Source organism: Dreissena polymorpha, chromosome 1 (genome assembly GCF_020536995.1).
Source record: "Dreissena polymorpha isolate Duluth1 chromosome 1, UMN_Dpol_1.0, whole genome shotgun sequence".
Lineage (NCBI taxonomy): Eukaryota > Metazoa > Mollusca > Bivalvia > Myida > Dreissenidae > Dreissena > Dreissena polymorpha.
Genome location: NC_068355.1, coordinates 140,972,558 through 140,997,141, shown reverse-complemented (window position 1 = coordinate 140,997,141; position 24,584 = coordinate 140,972,558). Strand labels below are relative to the sequence as shown.

The window sequence follows — 24,584 nt, the reverse complement described above, 5'->3', positions numbered from 1 at the left end:
ACAACAACAGCAGCAGTAGTAGTAGTAGTAATAGTAGTATTAATAGAAGTATATTATGTAACATCAGAACCTTGCTTTTGGGACGTTGATTAATTTGAGGGAACAAGATAGTATTTGATTGGCTGACTAACACGTGGCCACGAGTTAGCTAAGTCGGGATCTCGAGATCTCGAAATTCCCTCCTCTTTTGTTTAATACACCCTTCCTTTATTTACTGCACCGCCCTATTTTTAATTGCACTCCTCTTTTTTTAGTTTTGCACTCCTCTTTTTTCTATCTCGTGGCCACGACACAGCTAACTCGTGGCTACGAGTTACTAAGTCGTGGCCACGAGATAGAAAAAAGAGGAGTGCAATTTTATAAAAGAGGAGTGAATGTCACCTCTATGCCACCGTAAAATAGACAAAAGTTAAACGCTAGAAGTGGTACGGTAACATAGATAACGAGCGAACCTTCAAGTAGCACATGCAAGTGCGATCCAAATTAACCCCACATACACCTTCATTTGTGCACGCTCTCTTATTTGTTCATGCTAAATCGCCAAGAGCAAGACGACTTTACTTGAGCTCTGCTTATTAATAACATTATCATTATTCTTGAGAACTACGTTGTGCTTCCGACACTGCCTGAAGCAAATCTCGCGTTCGCTCGTATGTTCGCATATAGTCGCAGGAAATTGGCTTGAAAACAAACCATAGAAAAGTGCATTTTGTGTCCTATTCAATCTATGAAACAAGACTACATCTAGCGTTAAAATTTTGGCTATTGCTAAAAGGGACGCTGATTTTTGTGTGTGTTAACTTTATTTTACGACATACTCGTTGATTGTAAGACTTTAATATGGGGATTTGGCATTAATGCAACTTAGAAATGGAGCGTATTGTGAATATGATGCATGATGTTTCATGAAACGGTCCTCATGATTAGCGCTAACATATCCCTGAATGAAATCATTTAATTAATATGCATTTTTTTAAGCAATCATATATATAAAAGCTGCGGCAAACTCCCGGTTCCACACAAGAACATGTAGCATGAAGCTATTTACGTACATTTGACTTGCCGGAGATGTTGAATCTTTATTTACAAGGAGAGTGACGGGTTCCGTAAAAGAGATGGCGCATTTTGCGTGATAAATAAAAGAGAACTGAACTTCTTTAACGCCATTTTATCAAATTAAACGTATCTTAATTATGATAGTCAAAAATAATGGTTTATTCAAGATACATTAGACATTACAGTCCATGAGTACACATGTATGAATATATTTATACAAACAAAATGCATGCAAGTGGCCATCAATAAATACTAGTTCATGGCATGATTAATTATATACAAACTATATTATGTTCTATACATAAATTGTTAAAAGATACATGTAGTTCAACATAATGACAAAAATAATGAATACCACTATAGCATAAGGAAGAATTAGATATTTGATGAGATGTAATTGAATGTTGTGATTCCAAAATATACAATTGTTTGGTTCATCCTGTGTTGTATGAATAGTTCAGTCAAGATTTCCATCGTTCCTTTATTGAAAGGCGGTCATCTGCCTTAATACAAACACCATGCTTCTTCTTTAATGCCAGTCAAGTGAATTCTTATTATAAAGAGCATTATAAACCAATACTGCTTCACTTGAAAAACATAACAGTCGTTTTATGTTACACTTTATTTCAAAAGACGTTGTCTATTTCATATGCAAATACCGTGTTTTAAACGATGACACGAATTCAAATTGTATTTACAATCCAACAACCGCGAATGCAAATAAAGCTGTTCACCTTTTTATATCATGGCATGTTATTGACGTAAATCGAAATACCTTACTAGCCAGTTAGGCAGGGATTACAAAAGCCGCTTAGTCATTTCTTAGCACGTTCACACCACGGATATAAAGTCTGTTTGATTTTTACGTACAGACTTATCTTCGAAGAACCTATTACAGCGTTTCACTGTTTTGCAATCGGCTCACTGCCATACGTTAAGGGTCGTATCGTAGTATATTTATTATCTCCTGCTGATGCTGCTGAAGTTGAACGTTATGTGTTTATGTTATAAGATCAACACAAACTCTAAACGCTGTCGGCTACCACGGATCCTTTCTTCTTGACCTTCGCAGCGACTGAACCGATGTTCCTGCTCTTATGTGGAAGGCAGGGCATCCAGTGTTTTATACAGTGGTGGAAGAAGAATATAAGGAACAGAAGAACTAATATCCCCAGCAATATACACATTGGGACGAATATATAGAGCCTGAAATGATATAAATATTCATGTATTATACGTCAGGTTCAACAGTTTTGTAAGTTATTTTATAAGGAGACTGTATGTTTTTGTTTAAATTCGAGTAAAGGATGATCAACATTCACGCTCAGTTTGGAAAAATATATTTATGAACCATAACTACCGAATTAATGACGTACATAAGTTGTAAATTAAACCAAGAAGAATGGAATCCAATTGGTAAGTAATTGGTAAAAACACACACCATCTGTCATTAAGAACATAAAAAGCATTATGTCTTAAGATCGTCGATATTAGACCTAACCTTAAGCTGAATTTAAATAGTTCGTTTATATTGCTTTTAAGGTTGAAGTGCATCGGCAAATATTTGTTAACCCTTTGCATGCTGGGTAATTTGTCATTTGCTAAAATGTCGTCTGCTGAATTTCTACAATTAGCATTTCTTCGATTTTTTTTTCAAAAAATACTATCAGAATAGCAAACAGTTTGGATCCAGATGAGACGCCACGTTCTGTGGCGTCTCATCTGGATCCAAACTGTTTGCAAAGGCCTTCAAAATCCGGTTCCAGCGCTCAAAGGGTTAATCGGATAAAAATATCGCAAACTCAGTCCGTCACGGTGTACATTCGAGCAAACTGGACATTTCCACCGACCTATTTGGAGTTCGAAATTTAATGTCGAAACGGATTTTATTAAACGACCTAAAATTAAAATAACCAGAAACAACTGCATTTATGAATGAAAGAAAAAAGAGCTTAAAACGGAATACGAACAAGGGTCATCTAGATCAAATGACATTGTTGGTCGTTCCTGCTTGTAACGAGGAAGAAAGCGAGGAAAACACGTGAAGAAAACATTTCTCCTTTGTTGTAACTAAAACAATAAAAAGTCATCTTTTCCCACTTACACTGCCAAAATAGGGTTGTTATGTCGGATCATTTGTGTTGTGATTTCATAACGATTCTCAATATTATACAAAATACCATGGCATCTTCTCAATCTCTATTCGACATACATTTCTTGAGCTAAAAATTAGCTCATTTAAATCTACTTTAGAAAAAATGGTCGAATGTAGCAAAACATTTAGATGCCATATTAGATATTCGGTTGAAAGTAATAGGGTTGATAGGGTTTATAGAAACAAAGTTTAAGTCTTAATAATTTATCTGTATGTTATGTCCTTCATTTATTTCTTCATTTTATTTGTGAAGCTTCCATTGTTATGACCCAACTTTCACAGAGGGTGAGGGCATAAATGTCCACATGTCCGTCCGTCCGTCTGTCCGTCCTTCGTGCGTGTGACTTTTGTGTTCACACGTTACATAAGCATTGCTGCTTTAGGTATACAACTTTAAGACACATAACCAGCATATGAACTTGCGCACTTCCTTAGTTTCATTCGGATTTTTTTGCGACATTACCGATGGTATGGAAAAACAAAACGACATATGTTTGACTCGTTCGCAAACACAATATTTTTGCTAGAGACCTGATACTGTAAATAATACAAACGTACTCAACGTAATATAAATTTAAGAACCAACACATACATGTAATAGTTCGAATATTTCGACATTTCTAATTATTCTGAGTTATTCCCCTTTATAACAAAAAAATGATTAAACGCAGCAGTTGTATAACTGAAAAAATGTTGTTACTAAGGGCTGAAACTTAAAAAAAAATCCAAATAGGAATGTGAACGAGCGCGACTTTAAACTAGAATTTTGATAAAGGATTTTGCGACAAAAGCTCTTGTGGTAAAACATGTTTAAGCTGTGGAGCTTTTAACTCAAAACGAATTTCTGCTAGAAGGCTGACCATTTATTAACATATTGTTGTGGCTAGAAAGATTTAAAATTACAACAAATTAGCCAGTACATATATTTGCTCAACTCCATAATATTTTTTTAGAAGTGTTGACCGTGTGTGTGCCTTGTATACATTTCTAGTTCATTTTATGAGCAGGCTCTGTTTTATATTTTATTTCATAGCTATCAGTGTGATACATTTTTCTTCCAAGACATTATTATTTATTCAATGGTTATTTAATATTAACTCTATAAACGTAAGACATGTCATTAAATATCTTTGCTCTGTTATACAATTTATTATGAGGCATTTTAAGATATAATTTATCAAAAACATTCAAATTTAAGTGGACAAATCCAAAATGTAATTTGCAGTTTCTAATTAAAATATTAAAATGACATATACTAGTATGGGTCAAAACTGTGTATATTATAATGGAAGCAGAGAAATAATTATATAAAAAACCATAACTTTGTCATATTCCGCGTACATATGGCGCTTTTCATATTTAAATTATATTTGTTAGGTGATGCGTGATTTAACCATGATAGTTTACTAACTTTTCTGTTACCTCGTGATTCAGTACGAACCGAGAGAGAGCTGTTGCTTTAACGAATGTCGAAGAAGTTTTATTTCCGCATATGGATTCTGAACTGTAAGTTTGTTTGATCGCCTATATTTATATTGACATTTTTTTTACTTAAATGCCCACACGGCCAATTATTCGAATCAAAAATTCCGAAAAAAACATCAACCGTATCTCCTCATTTAAAATAATGCTTTATAGGTATTTCTTTTGTTTTGTTTATTTTATCTAAGCAAATAAAGGTGTTACTTGGGGATGTTAAACTAACCATAATTTCAAACACACAATTTAATAGAAAAAAGTCTTGTTAATTGTTAAATGAATTACTTGCTTCATTTATACTCGTTTGTAATTCAAACAACATTGTGTTATATTATTTTCAGACTTGTTCCTTTGACGGCGTTGACGTTAACCAATCATTTAATATTACAACGGCTTAATGGACCGACGTCTCGGAACTATGAATTCAGCTAATCGGTTTACCGGGATTTCATCTATGTAAAGTTAAGCCGTTTGGTAATACGACTCAATTTATTTCTCGAATTCAAATCGTTGCATCATTTAACTTCTCTAACACTTTTAAATGTTTAAGACATATGGATCGAGTAATACATATGGGCATACATTGAAGCATGAATACATTACAATTGTATTATATTATCCATTTTAATATGTAATGCCCGTTATTATTAAATATCCATTGACCAAATAACAATGTGGTCACTTCGGTGTCCCAAGGCTGAATGGCAAAACCACCATACGAGCTAGAAGAAAACCTCGTGCTCTTAGAAAGACACCTAGCACGCATGACATAAACATGAGAAATTAATGTATGTCTTAGCACTTTCCAAAAATGTCGAATACTAAAGTATTTAATGCTCGTTAAAAGATTACTGAATCGGATATCTGATATCTGACTTTAAATTGAAACTTATAATTCCGAAAACAATACACGTATAAAGCATGTTATATTGATGTTTATGTTATGCGTATATTACAATTTTTTAAACATTTTTAAAGTTTTTATTCTTCAAACATGGCACTTTTTTTACTTGCTTTTTTCTCTTCTAAACAAAACACATAGCCTCACTTAGACATATACACCGATGTTTGTCTACTACCTGGCACCACATTTACACGTGCAGAACAAAATTGTTAAAAATATTCGAAAATATGTTTTATTGTCTTTATAACGCCTCTACAATATAAGTTACATTAAAAAATGTTTTATTAATAATTAATATTATCTGACACCCATACATATCTGTTTATACTCTCACAATAATTTAAAGTCAACAAAAGTCGAACTCATTAACAATAAATTGAACAAGTTATGCAATATAATAAAGCACTTACCGTGTTACCATTTAAATGTCTGTGGAGCACTAAATCATTGCTAGGTATAAACTGGCAACACGTGTTGTTGCTGTAAAGAATTCGGTGAGTGTTAAATTTCAATGATGTGCGCAGATCGATCGGGACTAATCCCAAACTAAAATTTAATGTGATCAAGAAAGCAAATATTCACTCTCTCTATAAAGATTTATCGATCGAAACCAAACTATAAAAGAAGTATTAACAAGTTTATGTTGGGAGAGGTAATTTCCGTGAATTGGAATGTATTAATTAATTCAGTTCAATGTCCTAACTTTGTGGTTGAAATGTGAATTTATTTAGGCAGTAGTGCTTTTAAGTTGTTACATGTTGCGGCTTCGCTTTTTTAACACGGAAATATCCTTCTGCAGCTTTACCTACTAGTATTAATATTAAAGGGGCCTTTTCACGTTTAGGTAAATTGACAAAATTGAAATAAAGTTGTTTCAGATTCGCAAATTTTCGTTTTAGTTATGATATTTGTGAGGAAACAGTAATACTGAACATTTTTTCATGCTTTAAAATAGCCATTATATGCATCGTTCGACGATTTAAAAATCTGAAAATTATAAAGCGTTGCAACGCGAAACGAATTAATAATTTGGAGAGTTCTGTTGTTGTGGTTATATTTTGTGAAATAACGAGGATTACTTATATAAAGTATAAATTACATATGTGATAGTGTCCGGAAGGATGGCCGAGTGGTCTAAGTAGTCGACTTTTTACTCCAGGACTCCAGGGGTCAGTGGTTTGAGGGTTACCTTTTTTTCTTTTTCAATTTTATTCTTGCTTTTTAACTGGAGTTTTAAAGATCCAACGTTTACAATAATCAATAAAAAGCATTTAATGGCAAACTTCAAAACATGCCAAATCTGTGAAAAGGCCGCTTTAAGCCATCACTCAATGCGTGTGATTATGCTTTTGAGTGTTTAGTTTATATTTATAAATAAAATATTTATTTATATTATTGCTATAAAACACTATAATTATATGTGTAAATCTAATGCTAAGATCCATTCATTTACATATATTTCGCTCGTTAGAAGTCGGTGAATAAAAATCCGACAGTTCTTTATCATATACTAAAATTATACGCACGCCGTGCACAGCAACCTTAACATGAAGAATCCATTTTGCACTCGCCTCACATATACCGATTTCGGCGTTTTAGGGACCTTATTGCTTAATTATCAATAAAAGAAAGCAAATGAAAATCGACTTAATAATTTTTTATCAATGTTCAGTGTGTTTAATAACAGGTTCTATTCTATTTGCAATTTATGAATCCTAAACGGTTCGGAATTTTATTTTGATACAAAATTAATCTCTATAGATGCGAAAATATATTAAAAAATCATCGGCGCAACAGGTATACTGAGCCACTTTTATAAAAACAACCGTTTAATATAGCGCTCGTACTATTTTATGTTTACTTCAATGCATGTTTATTTTCCTTTGCCTTTGTTTTAAATTCGCGTTTCACGAATACCATTAAGATATGATCAGGTAAAATCACTCACTGGCGAACCATTAAGTTATGATCAGGTAAAATCACTGACGAATACCATTAAAGTGATATTAGACGCATTTTTTCACTGTTGAATTGAGCTGAAAAGAATTGACAGGTCAAAAGAGTTGGTTAAAATGTGGTAACTGTCCAATTATCTGCAACTCATCTTGCTACCAGTTGTTTTATAGAGTAATACATTATATTCGATATTTTACATGACTGCCCCAATCCTCTAAACCGAGCGGAACTGTCTTCTTATTAAAATCGGAGTTAGCAATCGTGTGTCGTATGAATAGATATCGTTGCAGGAAATTAAAATGATCCGTAAAACAAAATTGTGTCTTTGTGTCGTATGAATGAATGTGCACTAAAAACTAAATTTAGATTCACAGCGTACATGCATGATCAGTTGTCAAACGAAAATACGGATGATATTCAACTGCATTATTTTTCTGTTTCCGGGATATTGTTTTAGTATGTTGATGCTGCATGATCAAATATAAGTGTATATGAAGTGAAAACACCAAAAAAAAAACAACGGTTGTGATAGACACCTATAAACATAGCAAATACGGTTAAATGCGTCTAATATCACTTTAAGTTATGATCAGGTAAAATCACTGGCGAATACCATTAAGTTATGATCAGGTAAAATCACTGGCGAATACCATTAGGTTATGATCAGGTAAAATCACTGGCGAATACCATTAGGTTATGATCAGGTAAAATCACTGGCGAATACCATTAGGTTATGATCAAGTAAAATCACTCGCGAATACCATTAAGTTATGATCAGGTAAAATCACTGGCGAATGCCATTTAGTAATGAGCAGGTGATATCACTGGCGAACCATTAAGTTATGATCAGGTAATATCACTGGCGAACGCCGGTATCGGGTGGAAGCTGGAGCATCATTAAGCCAGATCTCTGTCATAGTTCCGGGGACATATATATTGTTATTCACACACAAGTAGAGAGTTTCAATAATGTATTTATGCCTTAACACTTGTTAGTAGTTTTTCTAAGTTGTTTACAACCATTTTAAACAAACGTATCGAATCGTAAAAAATGTTAAGATAATGCTAAAATTTCAGATGCACAATTTGGTTTTAGAAAAGGATGTTCAACTGTTGTTACTATTTATATAGTATTGTCTGTTGTTCAGCGTTTTTTAAATGAAAATAAACGTTTGTATGTTGTATACGTTGATTTGCTCAAATGTTTTGATAGTATATATCGTAATGCATTATGGTTCAAAATGTATAAATCTGGTGTGCAAGGTAAATTATTGAGAACAATTAAGAATATGTATGAACATGTTAAATCTTGTGTTAAGTCATGTACATCATATTCTGAATACTTTAGTTATGCTGTCGGTCTAAGACAAGGGGAGGTAATGTCCCCGATTTTTTTTTCACTGTTTGTAGAAGATTTGGAACTATTTTTTACAAGATAGCACATTGTCTGGCCTAAATATAGACGATATAACCTTAATGTTATTGTTATTTGCGGATGGCATGGCTATTCTAGGTGAATCACCAGAAGAATTCTAGGTAAATCACCAGAAGAAGTACAGAACCATTTAGATAACCTGTATTCCTATTGTAATACATGGGGGCTTAATGTGAATACTTCAGAAACAAAAATAATGGTTTTTCGTAAAACGGGTTTATTCAAAAAGATGAAAAATGAACATTTAATGGCCAAGATATAGAAATCGTCGACAATTTTAATTATCTCGGCACTGTTTTAAATTACACAGGTAGTATCACTTTAAATCAAGAACATTTGATTGGAAAGGTCCTTTAGGCTATTAATATTTTACTTTATTAATGTAAGCAGTATGATCTTAAATTATTGTGTCAGTTTTTTATAACTTTGTTGGATCTATTTGTTGTAATGCTTTTGAAATATGGGGTTTTAATAAATCATATGTAAATAGATATGTACGAATTGTTAAGTACTGGTAAAAAAGTATTAACAGTTAAAATATTATTATAAAAACTGTGTATATTCAAGCATTACATTATTGTAATAAGGGTTGCAACACTTGGGTTGCAAATGTTAAACAATTGTTAAACGGTAACGGATTCTCCTATGTTTTTGAAACTGCAAATATAACTCATAGTCATGCTTTTGTATGTAAATTAAAATACAGAATTATTGACACCTTTAAGCAAGAATGGTTGGGTGATATGAATAGACATGAATTTATTATACGGGTTTGGAAGGTGGTGCATGATCAATGGTGCGGAAAGCAATATTTCCTCGTGCAAAGATGTGTAAGTGTGGTCATTCGACAGGCAAGCTGGGTAGAGCGTTGACGTGATTGAAATCGTTTTATTTTTCTTCTCAACCACATTTAATTGTAAAATTTGATTTGTTTTGTACAATTGGCAATTTGGGAAATATTGACAGTCAAGATGAGAGGCGTGATCGCATCGCCGGCGGGGTCAGGGCTGACACAGTAAATGGACACGCGGAGCGACCACGTGGTAGCGGTCAGGAAGGTTTGCTGATTCTTCTCCCGGGGGCTGGGCCACTGTTGCTGAATATGAAAAACCAGAAATATGATTGGGCAGTGACGATGAAAAGAAAATAAACAAAACCGAGGCTAGAGCTGTTCAAAAACTGAAATCAAATCCTTATAATTTGTTGAATGTACGTTGTGTTTTCAATCGTTTGGCTGATCGACCATCTGCTTCCGCTTCCCCGGCTAAACCAGCGCAGGATCCTTTTGTTGGTCCTCTTTTTTCTACTCGACCAATGGCTATGGGGGTGGAGCGTCAACAGTTTTGTGGGCCCTATCATTCCAAAGCCGGCGCCAACACTACGTGTTTCGCTTGTGGACGACAGGGCCATTTATGGCGCGAGTGGGTTCACCGTTTCCAGGGAAACGTCATGCCTAGACGCGTTACCGGAAATCCAAATAGAAAACCTATCCAATCATAAATATGTTGCTGGTTTAGAAATTTCTGAGATTGACCCGCATCGTGAAGAAAAGTATCAGTCAACACGTTCTTCTCCTGTAAAAGGTAGTTTAAAGATACATGTACATCGGTGCCAATCCTGATATAATTGACTGTACTGTTGGCGATTACAAATTTCCATTCATAGAATTACCTGAAAATGTGTATCTGGAAATAACCAGTCAGCTTTAAAGAATATAGATTTTGTAAACGAGTCGGTGCAGGATATGTTGAATAATGGCTTTATTGTAGAATCAATAGACATCCCCCGTGGTGTAAGTCCATTACGTGATTACTTATTATTCATGCTAATTAGGTATTTGGATATTATTTTAAATTGGAGCCAATTAAAAGCTGTAGTTAAAACAACATAATTACAAGTAATAATAATGTATTGGTATTTTAGATATATATTTATAAGTACAACAATTAACATTATTTTTGCAATGACATTATAACAAAATATAAAATGCGCTTTCTTTTATCAAACAAATCCTTCTTTTATTAACCCTTTCAGTGCAGGCAAAAAATTTTGAAGGCCTTTGCAAACAGTTTGGATCCAGATGAGACGCCACAGAACGTGGCGTCTCATCTGGATCCAAACTGTTTGCTATTCTGATAGTATTCTTTGAAAAAAAATCGAAGAAAATGCTAATTTTAGAAATTCAGCAGACGACATTTTAGCAGACGACAAATTTCCCAGCATGCAAAGGGTTAACCAGATTAAACTTTTAAAAATGTTTGCAAGTTTGGATGCAAATGGGCCTTCATATGAAAAAATGCTTGGACTCTCCATCAATACAAAAACAAGATATTTCATGTTGATTGATATCATATAACGCATGATATTCGTATCCCGTCTGACTTGTTTACAGGTTAATACCATCCACATAATGATTATACTTTCAATAATAAACCATAAACACTCCTAGCGACCGATCCTTATTAATTTCTCGCACATTCTTCAAAAGAAAAACAAAAACACAAGTTTACGCTCTATCATGACTTATGAGTGTATCTATGAATGCGACTAGATATGTAAGTGTCTAAATATACAAGTGACGTACTTTGTATTATACCATTGCTTGAGGCGTGGATATGATTCGGTTTTTGTAAACTGTATTTTAAAGTTTATTATTACTATTTTTAGGTACTTGTACACAGATCTTTGCTTTTTAAAGTATCTGATTATTTATTAATGAACTTTTTATCTTCAAAACAAAGCAAAATAGTTTTAAAATAATATTAAAAATAACATGGCTTAAACTAGAAACCGTCATCTATAAACAGAGACATCGGGATTAAACATTCTTGAACATAACCACTGTCACGGCTACACAAAAACAGAATAAAACATCAACGAACCGGATAATACCATCGTTAATGTTATCAACAATCATAAACAAAATGTCCATATTGCGCTAATTGACATAAACTTGTATTCTCTTGTTTTATAAAACTTTAAACATTTTCACTTGGTAAAACTGCGAGAATACACATGTAATTGAAGCTAATATTTGTTTTATTATGATAATGATTAGTGGCATGAAGTATTTACAAGAAAAATGTTACGACTCCCTAACCGTATTTCCGTTGCCTATGACTCACTTTACTTCATTGAAAACATACTCCCAAACAAAAATACACCACACAATGATACACAGTTAGTAACCGGCGGTTCGACAGCAAGAATATGAAGTAGGAAAACGTTCAATAAGGGGAAATAAACCAAGTTTAAGGTAAGAATTCTACTAAATGGCAACGTCTTAATGAAATTTCATTTTTGATAACCATTCGACACAGAACACATCTAAATGTTTTGAGCTTCCTATAGGTAGAAAAGATTGCATTTACAAATATGTTAATGTTCTTTGAACAACATTAAACGTTTGAAAATCGACATTTTTGAAATGGGAAAGGAACACAAGTTGTGAATATATTAAACTTTATTATCATTATCGAATGCTGGTGTGTTGTTTACTGCAAAGTAATAGCAAAATAGTAATAATTGAAACCTCCAAACTAAAGGTAGCAGAGCCATAATAATGCTTCAACTATATGTATGTGTATACCACTACCTGTACCAAGAAATTTAACAGAAATACCACGTAGTTAATGAGTGTTGTTTTGGTGTTCTTTTTCAACATTCTAGCAGTACTACAATTTGTGTGAACTAACCGCCATGTCTCTTAGTGTTATAACTGCAGTTTCATCTTTCTGCGACTCGGATTCAATTTAGCTCGATATTTGCTGCTTAAAGAATATAGAAACAGCCATTTTTATTAATGTTAATCTTCTTTCTTATGTGTTCAATTACATACGCCTGTGTTATTTTTTATTACTTCCGTACATTATGATCCACATGTATATGAATTTTGTGCTGGGGTGTTCCTTTGTGCCAATCGTTGCAATTATGGTTTGTTCAACTGTTGCCTTGTTTCGGTGAAACTTATTTATATCCTTGAATTCGATGTGACATATACTTGATAATGTGCATGCATGGCATACATTAGTTGTTATAAAATGATGGATTAATTAAAGACAAGTAATGGTAAACGCTCATTTCAAACTAAGAATGCACGTCACACAAAAATCGACAGCACATGTTCTAATTGATAGACTTTCCAAAACACCTGCGCACGATGTCAAAGAGCGCTGGGGTTGTCCCAAAAGAATAATGAATCGTTTGCAGGGACGATAAAGACTTTAATGCAAGAAAGTGTCTTCAAAGACGCGCGGTTTGTTATTATGAAATGATCACATCTTTATAGTTCATGTGTCGTTTAAAATTGTACTCAAGTAGGTGATATAACTGGATAATGGAGACGCTTCTTCATACCGGAATACCAACCTCGGGTCTGTTGAATACAGCAATTTCGCGAAGTGTAGTGATGTCACCTGCGTTTACATGTATTTTAAGGGCGTCATTTGGGTAATTTTTCCTTGTGCATTTGCACATTTAAGGAAAAATAAAACGATAAAATAATGGGATATAACAACTACAAGTACAACATAACTTAACTTAAGCCCCCTCCACGAAAAAAACAACAAACCACTTGCAAATTTTCGTTGTTGACAAGCAATACTTACAAGCTATAAATGGTTATTACTTTTGTTTTATTTATCATAAGTTCGTTAGCGAAATCAGGTAACATCGACCAAAGCCTATTTGATTGTTCAAATAATAACACAATCGCTTAATAATTAACCCGATCTTTCACTTAGACATACTTCGATAATCATTAATCTCAGTTAAGATTCTTCATTCAAGTAAGTGTTAGCGTTAAATCGAGATAAATTGTACCACAAGGTTCGTAAATCCATGTTGTTGTTTTTAATATAATTGTTATTACACACAATCGCTCTATGTCCTTAAAGTTAATTGTCCATAAATTTAAAAAAATGACCCTGCGTTGATCGTTTTTTTCTAACATTTTATCAATCGAAAAAAAAACACACATCCCCAATCGCGACGAAATTTATGAATGCAACATAAATGGTGATTCAACCGGACTAAACTAACGTGTACATCCGTGTTTACATATTTATTCCTTTTGTATAATGTGGTTAAGACCAAAATATAATTAAATATGCATAAAGTATTGCGTCCAATCCGCGTTTATACGCAAATTGATTAGTTAGTTGGTCAGCCAATCAGGAATTTTACTTGCGTTATTTCTGTGTTCATTTCGCAATAGCCTATTCACACATGACATGTTAACCGGATAACGTTTTGCATCGGTAGGTTTAAACTTGTTACGGTCGCTCTGGTATAAATAGCTTGTAGCGCAGTATGAAAAACATTTTAGCCGCTACGTTTGATATTAGCTTTCCTCAGAAAAAAGATAAACACGTTTGAGTAATTCATAGAAATAACATTTTGTCATTGTTTAAACATTCATCCAAATTTATTCTATATGTTTCGTTATTAGGTCTATATCCGTGAATCGTCAAACCATGGATACCGTTCATTATTTTGCATTTATTTTCTGTGTGATTTGTGTTGTTTCGGCTGTAGAAAACGTAAACAGCGTTCTTCCCCTGGATTGTGCCTTTGTTCAATGCGCTGCCCCCCAATGCGCTGACTCATTCACCCCACCAGGAAAATGCTGTCCGGTTTGCAAAGACAGTAAGTATAAATATATATTGAGATAGGCCGGGTTTATATTTGTAAAGTTGTTTTGTTAGTTTGTCGTTATGTACTTGATTGGCTGATGTTTATGGTTTTAAAGGGAACTTTTCACGTTTTGGTAAATTGAAACAATTAAAATAAAACTGTTTCAGGTTCGCACATTTTCGTCGTAGTGATGATATTTGTGAGGAAACAGTTATACTGAACATTAATCATGTTTATGCTCTAAAATAGCCATTATGCATCTTTTGACGATTTAAAAACCCGAAAATTATACAGCCTTGCAACGCAAAACGATTTAATTATTTTTGGAGAGTTCTATTGTTGTCGTTATATTTTGTGACACTACGAGGATTGCTTATATAAAGTATAAAATACATCACTCATTGTATGAGCAAGGATGGCCGAGTGGTCTAAGAGTTAGACTTTTTCTCCAGGGTTCAGTGGTTCGAAACCAGTCGAGGGTTACTTTTTTAATTTCTTTATATTCATCCTTGTTTTTTTTTTCTTGGAGCTTTTTAGATCCAATGTTTACATCTATCAATATAAAGCACTTAATGACAAATTCCTGCAAAAATCTGTAAAAAGGTCACTTTATGGTGGATTAACATTCAAACAATCCTGCACAATGTTTCGTCATTTAATGCTTTTTATACTGATGCAAAAGATCCCTTGCAACCAATTACTTGCTATATTTTTGTTTATAAATTTGAAACACTATACCGATAGTAAATCCTTTATATAAAGGCGCATACCAGACAGTTGTTTACCATCCATGTGTATTGTTTATGCAAAGTTTATTTACATAAATTTTGACTTTTGATTTATTGCGATCTTTATAAAGCAAGAAAATTGATTACATGTAGTACTTCGCTTATTTTATAATGGTTTCGTCCCTTGCATGTGAACTGTTTTAGAAATCAAATTAATATACATTTTAAATTAAGAAAAAAAACCTGCTTTCTTTAAAAACGATATTTTTTCTATAAATAAAAATACTCATTTTTCACTGAAAATTCTGTGAATAAATAAAGTCATGAAATTTGTTTGGAATGATTTACCCGAAAATTATACTTGTTTTTAAATGATTGCTTCATTCTTTTTTATAACGTTATCGTGAAATATTTGATAAGAGAGAACCCACTAACATTGCATATAAGACAACCCGACATTTGCAATTATCTGGAAACTGCATGCTTAACTTAATTGCGATGATTGTTTTATTGTGGCCGCCATATGGCCAAACTATTGTGGTTAATATTGAGCAGGCACTTTTCATTATTTTATTTTGACGCATCCAGTATGTAGTTATGTAGTTCAAATTGTAACTTGAAATGATAGCTTAAACTACTGGGTCAGTAATGCGTACATGTTCGATGGTTGTATCTTTTCACAGATATTAAACAAGGCCAGTGCCCTGATGCACCAAAATACCATTGTAGTATATCCAATTTTCATTCACCAAACCTTATTGACATTTGTGTATTAATACGCACACAATAGCAATATCTTCTGTATTTGTACACACCAAATGGACACAAATCTTTTTCTACGTAGCAAATTGCAAATTTAGTATACATACGCACCAAATAGTCAAGCCTCTCTTTTTCCGCAACAAATTGACTCCGTTATTTTACGGACCCAGCGTTCAATGTTGAATTGCGAAGAATTTAATGGAGATTGTCGTATTTCTTCGCACAAAGTTTACACTCTTGTATTTCTTGACACCAAATGGCGATTGCTGCATTGCCACGCGCTAATTTGACATTTTCATATTTTGTTTAATTGTTCAAATTGTAACTTATACTACTGGGTCAGTAATGCGTACATTTTCAACGGTTGTATCTTTTCACAGATATGAAACAAGGCCAGTGCCCTGATGCACGGCCGCCAAAGGGAATAAGTACCATCTGTCTAGTAGGGTGCCAAGGTGACGATTCATGCCCAGGCGAACAGAAGTGTTGTAGATACGGATGTCAAATCTCGTGCACAAATCCAGTTGGTATGAAAATAATAATGTATTCTTGATTTGAAAGGTTTCTTCATTTATTACAACTCGTTTATAGGATCGCCTATTAAAAAAAAATTTATGCATGTGCATAAACAACAACCAACGGCTTATCAGTTTTACTGAAATCTGAACAAACCCCACAAGAAAACACTCAAAAACATTTTTAATGAAACCGATGCAACTATACTGGTCACAGGTCCATTTCTATGGATACCGACTGGCCTCAATTATGTTCAAAATGTATTATCAACATGGTAAATAGATTGCCATAACTACACATTTGCACTAAAACCAAAACACCTCTTCAAATCAACAAACCATAACTCGATCATCTAAAATGCCTTCATTTCATAGCTTGCTTTAACGTGTATAAGCTCTCCAGGCACATTGAAAAAGTCAGATATTTATTTGTATTACAAAAATAAAAACAAAACATATTCCTCTCCTAAAGCAAAAGTTTTCCAAGTATGCGACAGCTTCAAAATTGAAGGTATTCAAGTGGAAACGTGTAATTCATTAAAGACAGTAATTGACACATGCTTTATTCGTAAGGCTTTCATACGGACCGTAATCATACGATGTAATTCTGTTACCCCAAGGCTGCATATAACTTTACCGAACTTTTAAATTACAACAAAATGTCAAAACGATAAAACTACGAGAAAAGAACTACACAACACAGTTGTATTAATCCTATAGGTACATGGATATATTATATGAACGGCAGTCGTCTTCTTTGTCTTTGAAATGATTTAAAAAACGTTATGCTGCATAACTGATTAAATGTTATCGGGCTTAATACTCTTATTTTCGATTGATCGCTGTTGGGATTTTGCCCCGTTTGACATCTGATGCCTTACGAAATTAACAGCGACAGCGTGTGCCAAAACGATTTATCAACTAACAAATTTATTTAAAAAGGCACCAAACATTTGTTTTCGCTAATACTCTGCGATTGTATGACAATATTCTAGATTGAAAAATCTACAGCTTACAATATTCCTCTCCTGATCAGGATGACTTTTATTAGATTAGTGAATGTCGGCGGACGGGCGGGCGGGCGGGCTGGCGGGCGGACGGAACAATTCTTAATGAGATTGTCCGGGCCATAACTTTGTGGTCCATTGTGAGATTTTAAAATCATTTGGCACATTTGTTCGCTATCATTTGACGGTGTGTCACGCGAAAGAATAACGTCGATATCTGCTGCAACGTCAAGGTCACACTATGAGTTCAAAGGTAAAAAATGGCCAGAAATGATCTTGTCCGGGCCATAACTATGTCATTCATTGTTAGATTTTAAAATTACTCGGTACATTTGTTCACAATCATTGGACGGTGTGTGTGTGCGAAAGAATTGCGTCGATATCTCCAAAGTCAAGGTCACACTTGAAGTTCAAAAGTCATAAATGGCAATAAATGAGCTTGGCCGGGCCATAACAATGTCATTCATTATCAGATTTTAAAATGACTAAATACACACGGACCATCACACTAATTCTAACCAGGTTTTCCGAAGGAAAAAAACTGGTTATTATATTGGTGTGCGTTGGCGGGCGGGCGTAACAATTCTTCCGAGCGCAACTCCCCCTTCATTTCTCAACGGATTTCAATGAAACTTTCACAAAATGATTGTCACCAAGTGCACTGGCGCATATGGTCGGGATTTTATGCTTCGGTCGCAATGAAGGTCGCCATGACTAAAAATAGATTGAATTTGACACAAGTAATTAGGAACAATCAGCAACAATGCATATTTTGAATTGTCTCCCTTTATCAGACTTTTTTTCAAATTGAAAACCTGGTTTTGTGACAATTTTGTCCCTTGTTATTTATAGGTCTGCTTAACATTGGTACAATTGGTGTTATCTTGACAGCAATACTAACTAGCTCTTTATCATCAGATATAAAGTATTACTTGTTATTTACAGGAAAGTCATGCAATTATAACGGAAGAGTCTACAAAGACGGTGCACAGTTCGAGGACGAATGCAACACTTGTCAATGTATCAACGGTGCCGTAGCGTGTACAAAAATTGCTTGCCTAGGTATTAAAATAATCGTGCTGCATTTTTTGGACATCTTTATTTAAGAACAATTTTATTATCATGCATAATTTATATTGCGCTTTTGAACTAACTGATAGCGATGGAAAATGGAAGATATCTATTGATTTGAGGACTCGACGGTATGAATGTTTTTTTTCATGAATGGTCATTAACATTTTCTTTTTCATTTAGTTCCAAACAATATTTTAATTTGGCTGTGATTTCATTGCACTCAAAGAAAACACCATTTTATAAGGAATGTTTGGTATATAAACAACATCAACATGGACATATCTTATTTCTAAAGTCTCTATAACGCTCAAAATCAACGAAAATTTCGTAAAGTATTTCGTAAAATAAAGTTAACACGTAAACAATCAGTGTTCCATATAGCATTAGCCACAATTTCAACGCTAGATGTGGTATGATTACATAGATTTTTGTAGATATAAATTATCGTTTTTATTAGCTCATCTATTTTTTTGAAAAAAAAGTTATGAGCTATTGTCATCACCTTGGCGTCGGCGTCGGCGTCCAGTTAAGTTTTGCGTTTAGGTCCACTTTTCTCAGAAAGTATCAATGCTATTGCATTCAAACTTGGTACACTTACTTACTATCATGAGGGGACTAGGCAAGCAAAGTTAGATAACTCTGGCTTGCATTTTGACAGAATTATGTACCCTTTTTACACTTAGAAAATTGAAAATTTTGGTTAAGTTTTGTGTTTAGGTCAATTTTACTCCTCAAGTATCAAAGCTATTGCTTTCATACTTGCAACACTTACTAACTATCATAAGGGGACTGTGCAGGCAAAATTATGTAACTCTGACTGGCATTTTGACAGAATTATGTGCACTTTTTTCCTAAAGTATCAAAGCTATTGCTTTCATACTTGCAACACTTACTAACTATCGTAAGGGGACTGTGCAGGCAAAGTTAAGTAACTTACTGGCATTTTTAAGGAATTATGGGCCCTATATACTTGAAAATTTTGTAAAATTTTGTGTTTTGGTCCATTTTACCCCTTAAGTACTTGGACCACTCGCAAACTTTCATAAGGGGACAGTAAAGGACAAGTTGCATAACTCTGGTTGTCATTTTTACGGAATTATGTCCCTTTTTCGACTTAGTAACTTTGAATGTATGGTTAAATTTTGTGTTTAGATCCACTCTACTTCTAAAGTATCAAGGCTATTGCTTTTAAACTTCAAATACTTTCATGCTATCATGAGGGTACTATATCTGGCAAGTTGAATTTTACATTGACCTTTGAATGACCTTGACTCTCAAGTTCAAATTATTAAATTTTGCTAAAATTGCCATAACTTCTTTATTTATGATTAGATTCGATTGATACTTTGACAAAACAACTCTTACCTGACATACCACAATAGACTCCACCAAAACCATCCCTCACGCCCCCCGAATCCCCCCTCAATCCCCCCCCCCCCATTATTTTTTATGCCCCCGGATCGAAAGATCGGGGGTATATTGTTTTTGGCCTGTCTGTCAGTGTTTGTGTGTCCCAAAACTTTAACCTTCTTTAATAACTTTTGCAATATTGAACGTAGCAACTTGATATTTGGCATGCATGTGTATCTCATGGAGCTGCACATTTGAGTGGTAAAAGGTCAAGGTCAAGGTCATCCTTCAAGGTCAAAGGTCAAATAATAAATACAAAAACTTTAACCAAAACTTTAACCTTCTTCATAACTTTTGCAATATTGAACGTAGCAACTTGATATTTGGCATGAATGTGTATCTCATGGAGCTGCACATTTTGAGCGGTGAATGGTCAAGGTCAAGGTCATCCCCTTCAAGGTCAAAGTCAAAAAAACAAAACAAAAATTATTTTTTTCAAAGCGGCGCAATAGGGGGCATTGTGTTTCTGACGAACACATCTATTGTTTTTATAATTAAAGATCATCTAATAAATGACCACCACACCCTCACACTATACCCCCCCCCCCACCGCCCACCCCCCAAAATTTTTTTTATGCCCCCGGTAGGTTGGCATATAGCAGTTTAAATGTCCGTCAGTATGTCAGTCCGTCCGTCCGTCCGTCCGAAAAAAACTTTAACATTGGCCATAACTTTTTCACTTTTGAAGATAGCAATTTGATATTTGGCATGCATGCGTATCTCATGGAGTTGCACATTTTGAGTGGTAAAAGGTAAAGGTCATCCTTCAAGGTCAAATGTCAAATTTATGGTGTCTGTCCGTCCGAAAACTTTAACATTGGCCATAACTTTTTTAATATTGAAGATAGCAACTTGATATTTAGCATGCATGTGAATCTCATGAAGCTGCACATTTAGAGTGGTGGAAGTTCAAGGTCAAGGTCCTCCATCACGGGCAAAGGTAAAAAAAACACAAAAATTTATTTTTCAAAGCGGCGCAATAGGGGGCATTGTGTGTCTGACTAATACATCTCTTTTTTTTTCAAACATGGTTAAAAAACACAAATATTTATTTTTATTATTTTATTTTTGAAATACCGTCCAACCATCCCACTCAAGAATCCCCCACCCCCCCATTTTTTTTTGCATTTTTGGAAGATAATGTAATAAATAACCACACCCACACTATACACCCCTCTCCACTCCACCCCCTCCCTCCTTTGTGATTGAAATTGAGATAGGTCCCTACATCTTTAAAAAGAAAAAATAGATGAGCGGTCTGAACCCGCAAGGCGGTGCTCTTGTTATTTTGTGGCACAATTAATTCCATTTTAATTTCCCGCGAATATATCTATTCATACGACACACGAACACCATGAAATTACAATGGAAAAACAACGAGCATTTTGTATCTACAATCATCTATTTTACCAGACTATATCTGGCGTTGAAATTTCGACAATTGGCATTAGAATAAGAAACACTAATTTTTAATTTGTTAAGTTTATTTTACGAAAAATTGTACACAATTTTTGTTGATTTTGAGTAGTAATGTTACTTAAAGAATCCGTTATCGACACAATACAAACAAACTTGTAAGTAAATGTTTTTACTTTCATATTTATGTATATAATTGATAGCATATCCTTGAAGTATTATTATCATGATACATGAGTTATGAAACCTCAGATACATTATCATGAGAGATATGTATGTAACCATCTGCTTATATATCTCGAAGCAAGAAATCGATAACACAAAATGAGCACATAAACGATGGAATGGTTAATTCAAAAAAATGATGGTTATAACCGGTGTAACAACTAGCTAACACTCAAACTTAGACCAGATTTTGTCACAAATATATCACACTATGTTCATCCAACGTGTGTGAAAATGAAGTATATCAAACAACATCATTAATAGACAGTGCAATTATTTCAGGGAAAAAGGGGTTTTGTCCAGCGCCTCGAGGTTTTGGGATCTGCGTTCATGAGTGCAGCTCTGATTATGATTGTCCAGATATACAGAAATGTTGTTCCAACGGTTGCGGCAAAGTCTGCATGAAACCAACGCGTAAGTATTCAAATGCACAATAGCACATAATTGTCACGGACTTAACTTGTGCAAAGTTAGTAAGTTACTATTTTGCGTAGTGAGGATACTCTAGTAATTGTTTACATAATATATATTTAAAGTGTTAAAATAATAATGTAATGAAAGCTACACAAATAAAACAATATAATAAAATTCTCATGTAATGAAATATACACAAATAAAATAATACAATTGACTAGTTATCGTGTCATGAATGATAACAAAAAGCGAACATGTTCATTATATGCAATCTACACAAATTAATATTGCAAAATAACACGTTGATTTCTTTGCACCACCAGAATCCGGATGTCCTGTCAACGGCGTGAACTACAATGAAGGTAATATTCTTTACTATTTAAATCCAACGCGATTTTTCTATTGTATAAAGTAACTGTGATGGTTATATGATGATTATAATATGTGTATATTGAATAATATGATGGCGTTTTTCTATTTATTATTATTAATAGTGTTATTATTATTATTATTATTATTATTATTATTATTATTATTATCATTATTAATTTTGCTTTATTATTATTGAAGATGATAAAGATGATATTTATCAAGAAATATTACTAGTATTTCACTTAATAGAATTATTATTTTTGTTGAAGATCAAGATAATGATGATGATCATGATATTGATGCCGATTCCACTGATGAGCATGTCTTTGTAAATTTATGGTTTGCACTCCGTCTGTCTGTCAGTCAGTCTGTCAGTCTGTCTGTCAGTCCGTCACACTTTTCTGGATCCTGCGATAACTTTAAAAGTTATTCATATTTTTTCATGAAACTTGAAACATAGATAGATGGCAATATGGAGATTATGCATGTTATTTCATTTTGTTTCTTCGTCAAAAATTCTGGTTGCTATGGCAACAAATAAAAAAAATACTGACAATGGTGGAGTTTCACCGGTAGGGGACCATATTGCTTGACAATCTTTTGTTATGTTTGTTGTGGATCCCAAACCACAAATAAATACGTCCTTTGCAAGTTAAAATCACATCTCAGCTTTGACAAAGACAGATATTATGATTTAGGTGCCACTGTTCCCTCAAAAAAGGCTAACCCCTGCGAATCGTGCACCTGTCGAAACGGGTCCGTCCAGTGCGAGATGATGGCATGTCTGGACTGCGTAGGCTACACACCTCCTGGCCAGTGCTGCCCAATATGCGGATCTGGGCCTATCGACATACAATAAAGTCTCTCGGATTAAAACAAACGTATTCGTACATATGAATTACATGTACATTCGTAATAAAATTAAGTCATTTACGTGGGTTTGATACATATCTTTCCTTAGACATTAGACTTTCATTGTTTGTACATCATCTTTGACCAGTTATGTTTCATGATTCCTAAACAGCAACGCACCCGTGTGTATAAAAATCATAAAGATACAGCATGCATAATTACATCGAAAAGGGAACATTAGGGAAAAAATCATTTTTTTTACAAACTGACTAGTGCGCCAAAAACATCAGTATCAACGCTGTTAGGCAACTTACCAATATACACATTATCAAAACCGCCGTTTATTTAGTTTTGTTATCCCCCGCCATATGCGCAGGGAAATTGTTTTGGCGTCGTCCGTCCGTTCTTCCGTCTTTCCGTCCGTCCGGAGCCATATCTTGGAAGTGCTTTGGTGGATTTCATTGAAACTTGGTATGAGTATACATGTGGATAATTAAATGATTAAACTATGCACTCTGAACGTAAATGGACTAAACAATAAAGACAAACGCATTAAAATCTTCAAATGGTTAGACGAAAAAAAAAAGTATATGCCTACTACAAGAAAGTCACTTGACACATACTTTAGCACAAACCTTAAAAGATGAATGGGACGGAGACATCTATCTTAGTGGACAACATACTAATAAACAAGGCATTGCCTTTCTGATAAAAAAATAATATAGGGATCACAGTCAATAACTTTAACGAAATAATAATTGGCAGACAAGCAAGTATAGATATCAAAATACACGAAACAGAATTAACATTAATCAATGTTTACGGCCCTAACATAGATGATTCCACATTCTACGAAACATTACAATCCTTTATAATTAATAACCAAGATCAAAACATTATAATCGGTGGTGATTTTAATACTGTTCTTAACTCATTATTAGACAAAAAGAATGGAAACCTTTATACTCATCCTAAAAATAGAAACATTTTAAATAACATAATTGAAAACTACAATATGATAGACATCTGGCGTACAATATATCCAAACGAAAGCAAATTCACCTGGCACTCAAACACAAAACAAACAATATTTTGTAGATTAGACTATTTTTTAATATCTAAATCTCTTTGCAACATTATTGACACATGTAACATAAAACCAGGATTTATGACTGACCACTCTCTAGTTG

The 24,584-nt window shown here is 34.0% G+C and overlaps 1 protein-coding gene and 1 long non-coding RNA gene across 4 annotated transcripts in view; one reads left to right on the top strand and one right to left on the bottom strand.

The window, feature by feature from the left end:
• Positions 1 to 1,199: 1,199 nt before the first annotated feature.
• On the bottom strand, positions 1,200 to 6,141 carry LOC127867302 (uncharacterized). The gene is made up of 2 exons (XR_008043428.1): positions 6,005 to 6,141; positions 1,200 to 2,262 (listed from the first exon to the last, which is right to left on the bottom strand). It is a non-coding gene; the product is annotated as an uncharacterized LOC127867302 (long non-coding RNA).
• An 8,158-nt stretch (positions 6,142 to 14,299) lies between these two features.
• LOC127852896 (kielin/chordin-like protein) overlaps positions 14,300 to 24,584 on the top strand; it is a 33,099-nt gene continuing 22,814 nt past the window's right edge. Inside the window, exons 1-6 of one of the 3 annotated variants that reach the window (XM_052386934.1) lie at positions 14,309 to 14,631; positions 16,490 to 16,636; positions 18,577 to 18,693; positions 22,039 to 22,170; positions 22,494 to 22,532; positions 23,241 to 23,429. In XM_052386934.1, coding sequence (XP_052242894.1) covers positions 14,460 to 14,631; positions 16,490 to 16,636; positions 18,577 to 18,693; positions 22,039 to 22,170; positions 22,494 to 22,532; positions 23,241 to 23,401 — 768 coding nt within the window. In that variant the 5' untranslated portion in view covers positions 14,309 to 14,459 and the 3' untranslated portion in view covers positions 23,402 to 23,429. Of the gene's footprint in view, positions 14,632 to 16,489; positions 16,637 to 18,576; positions 18,694 to 22,038; positions 22,171 to 22,493; positions 22,533 to 23,240; positions 23,430 to 24,584 lie in introns of those variants that run through there. The other 2 variants (XM_052386942.1, XM_052386952.1) reach the window with 2 other exon arrangements.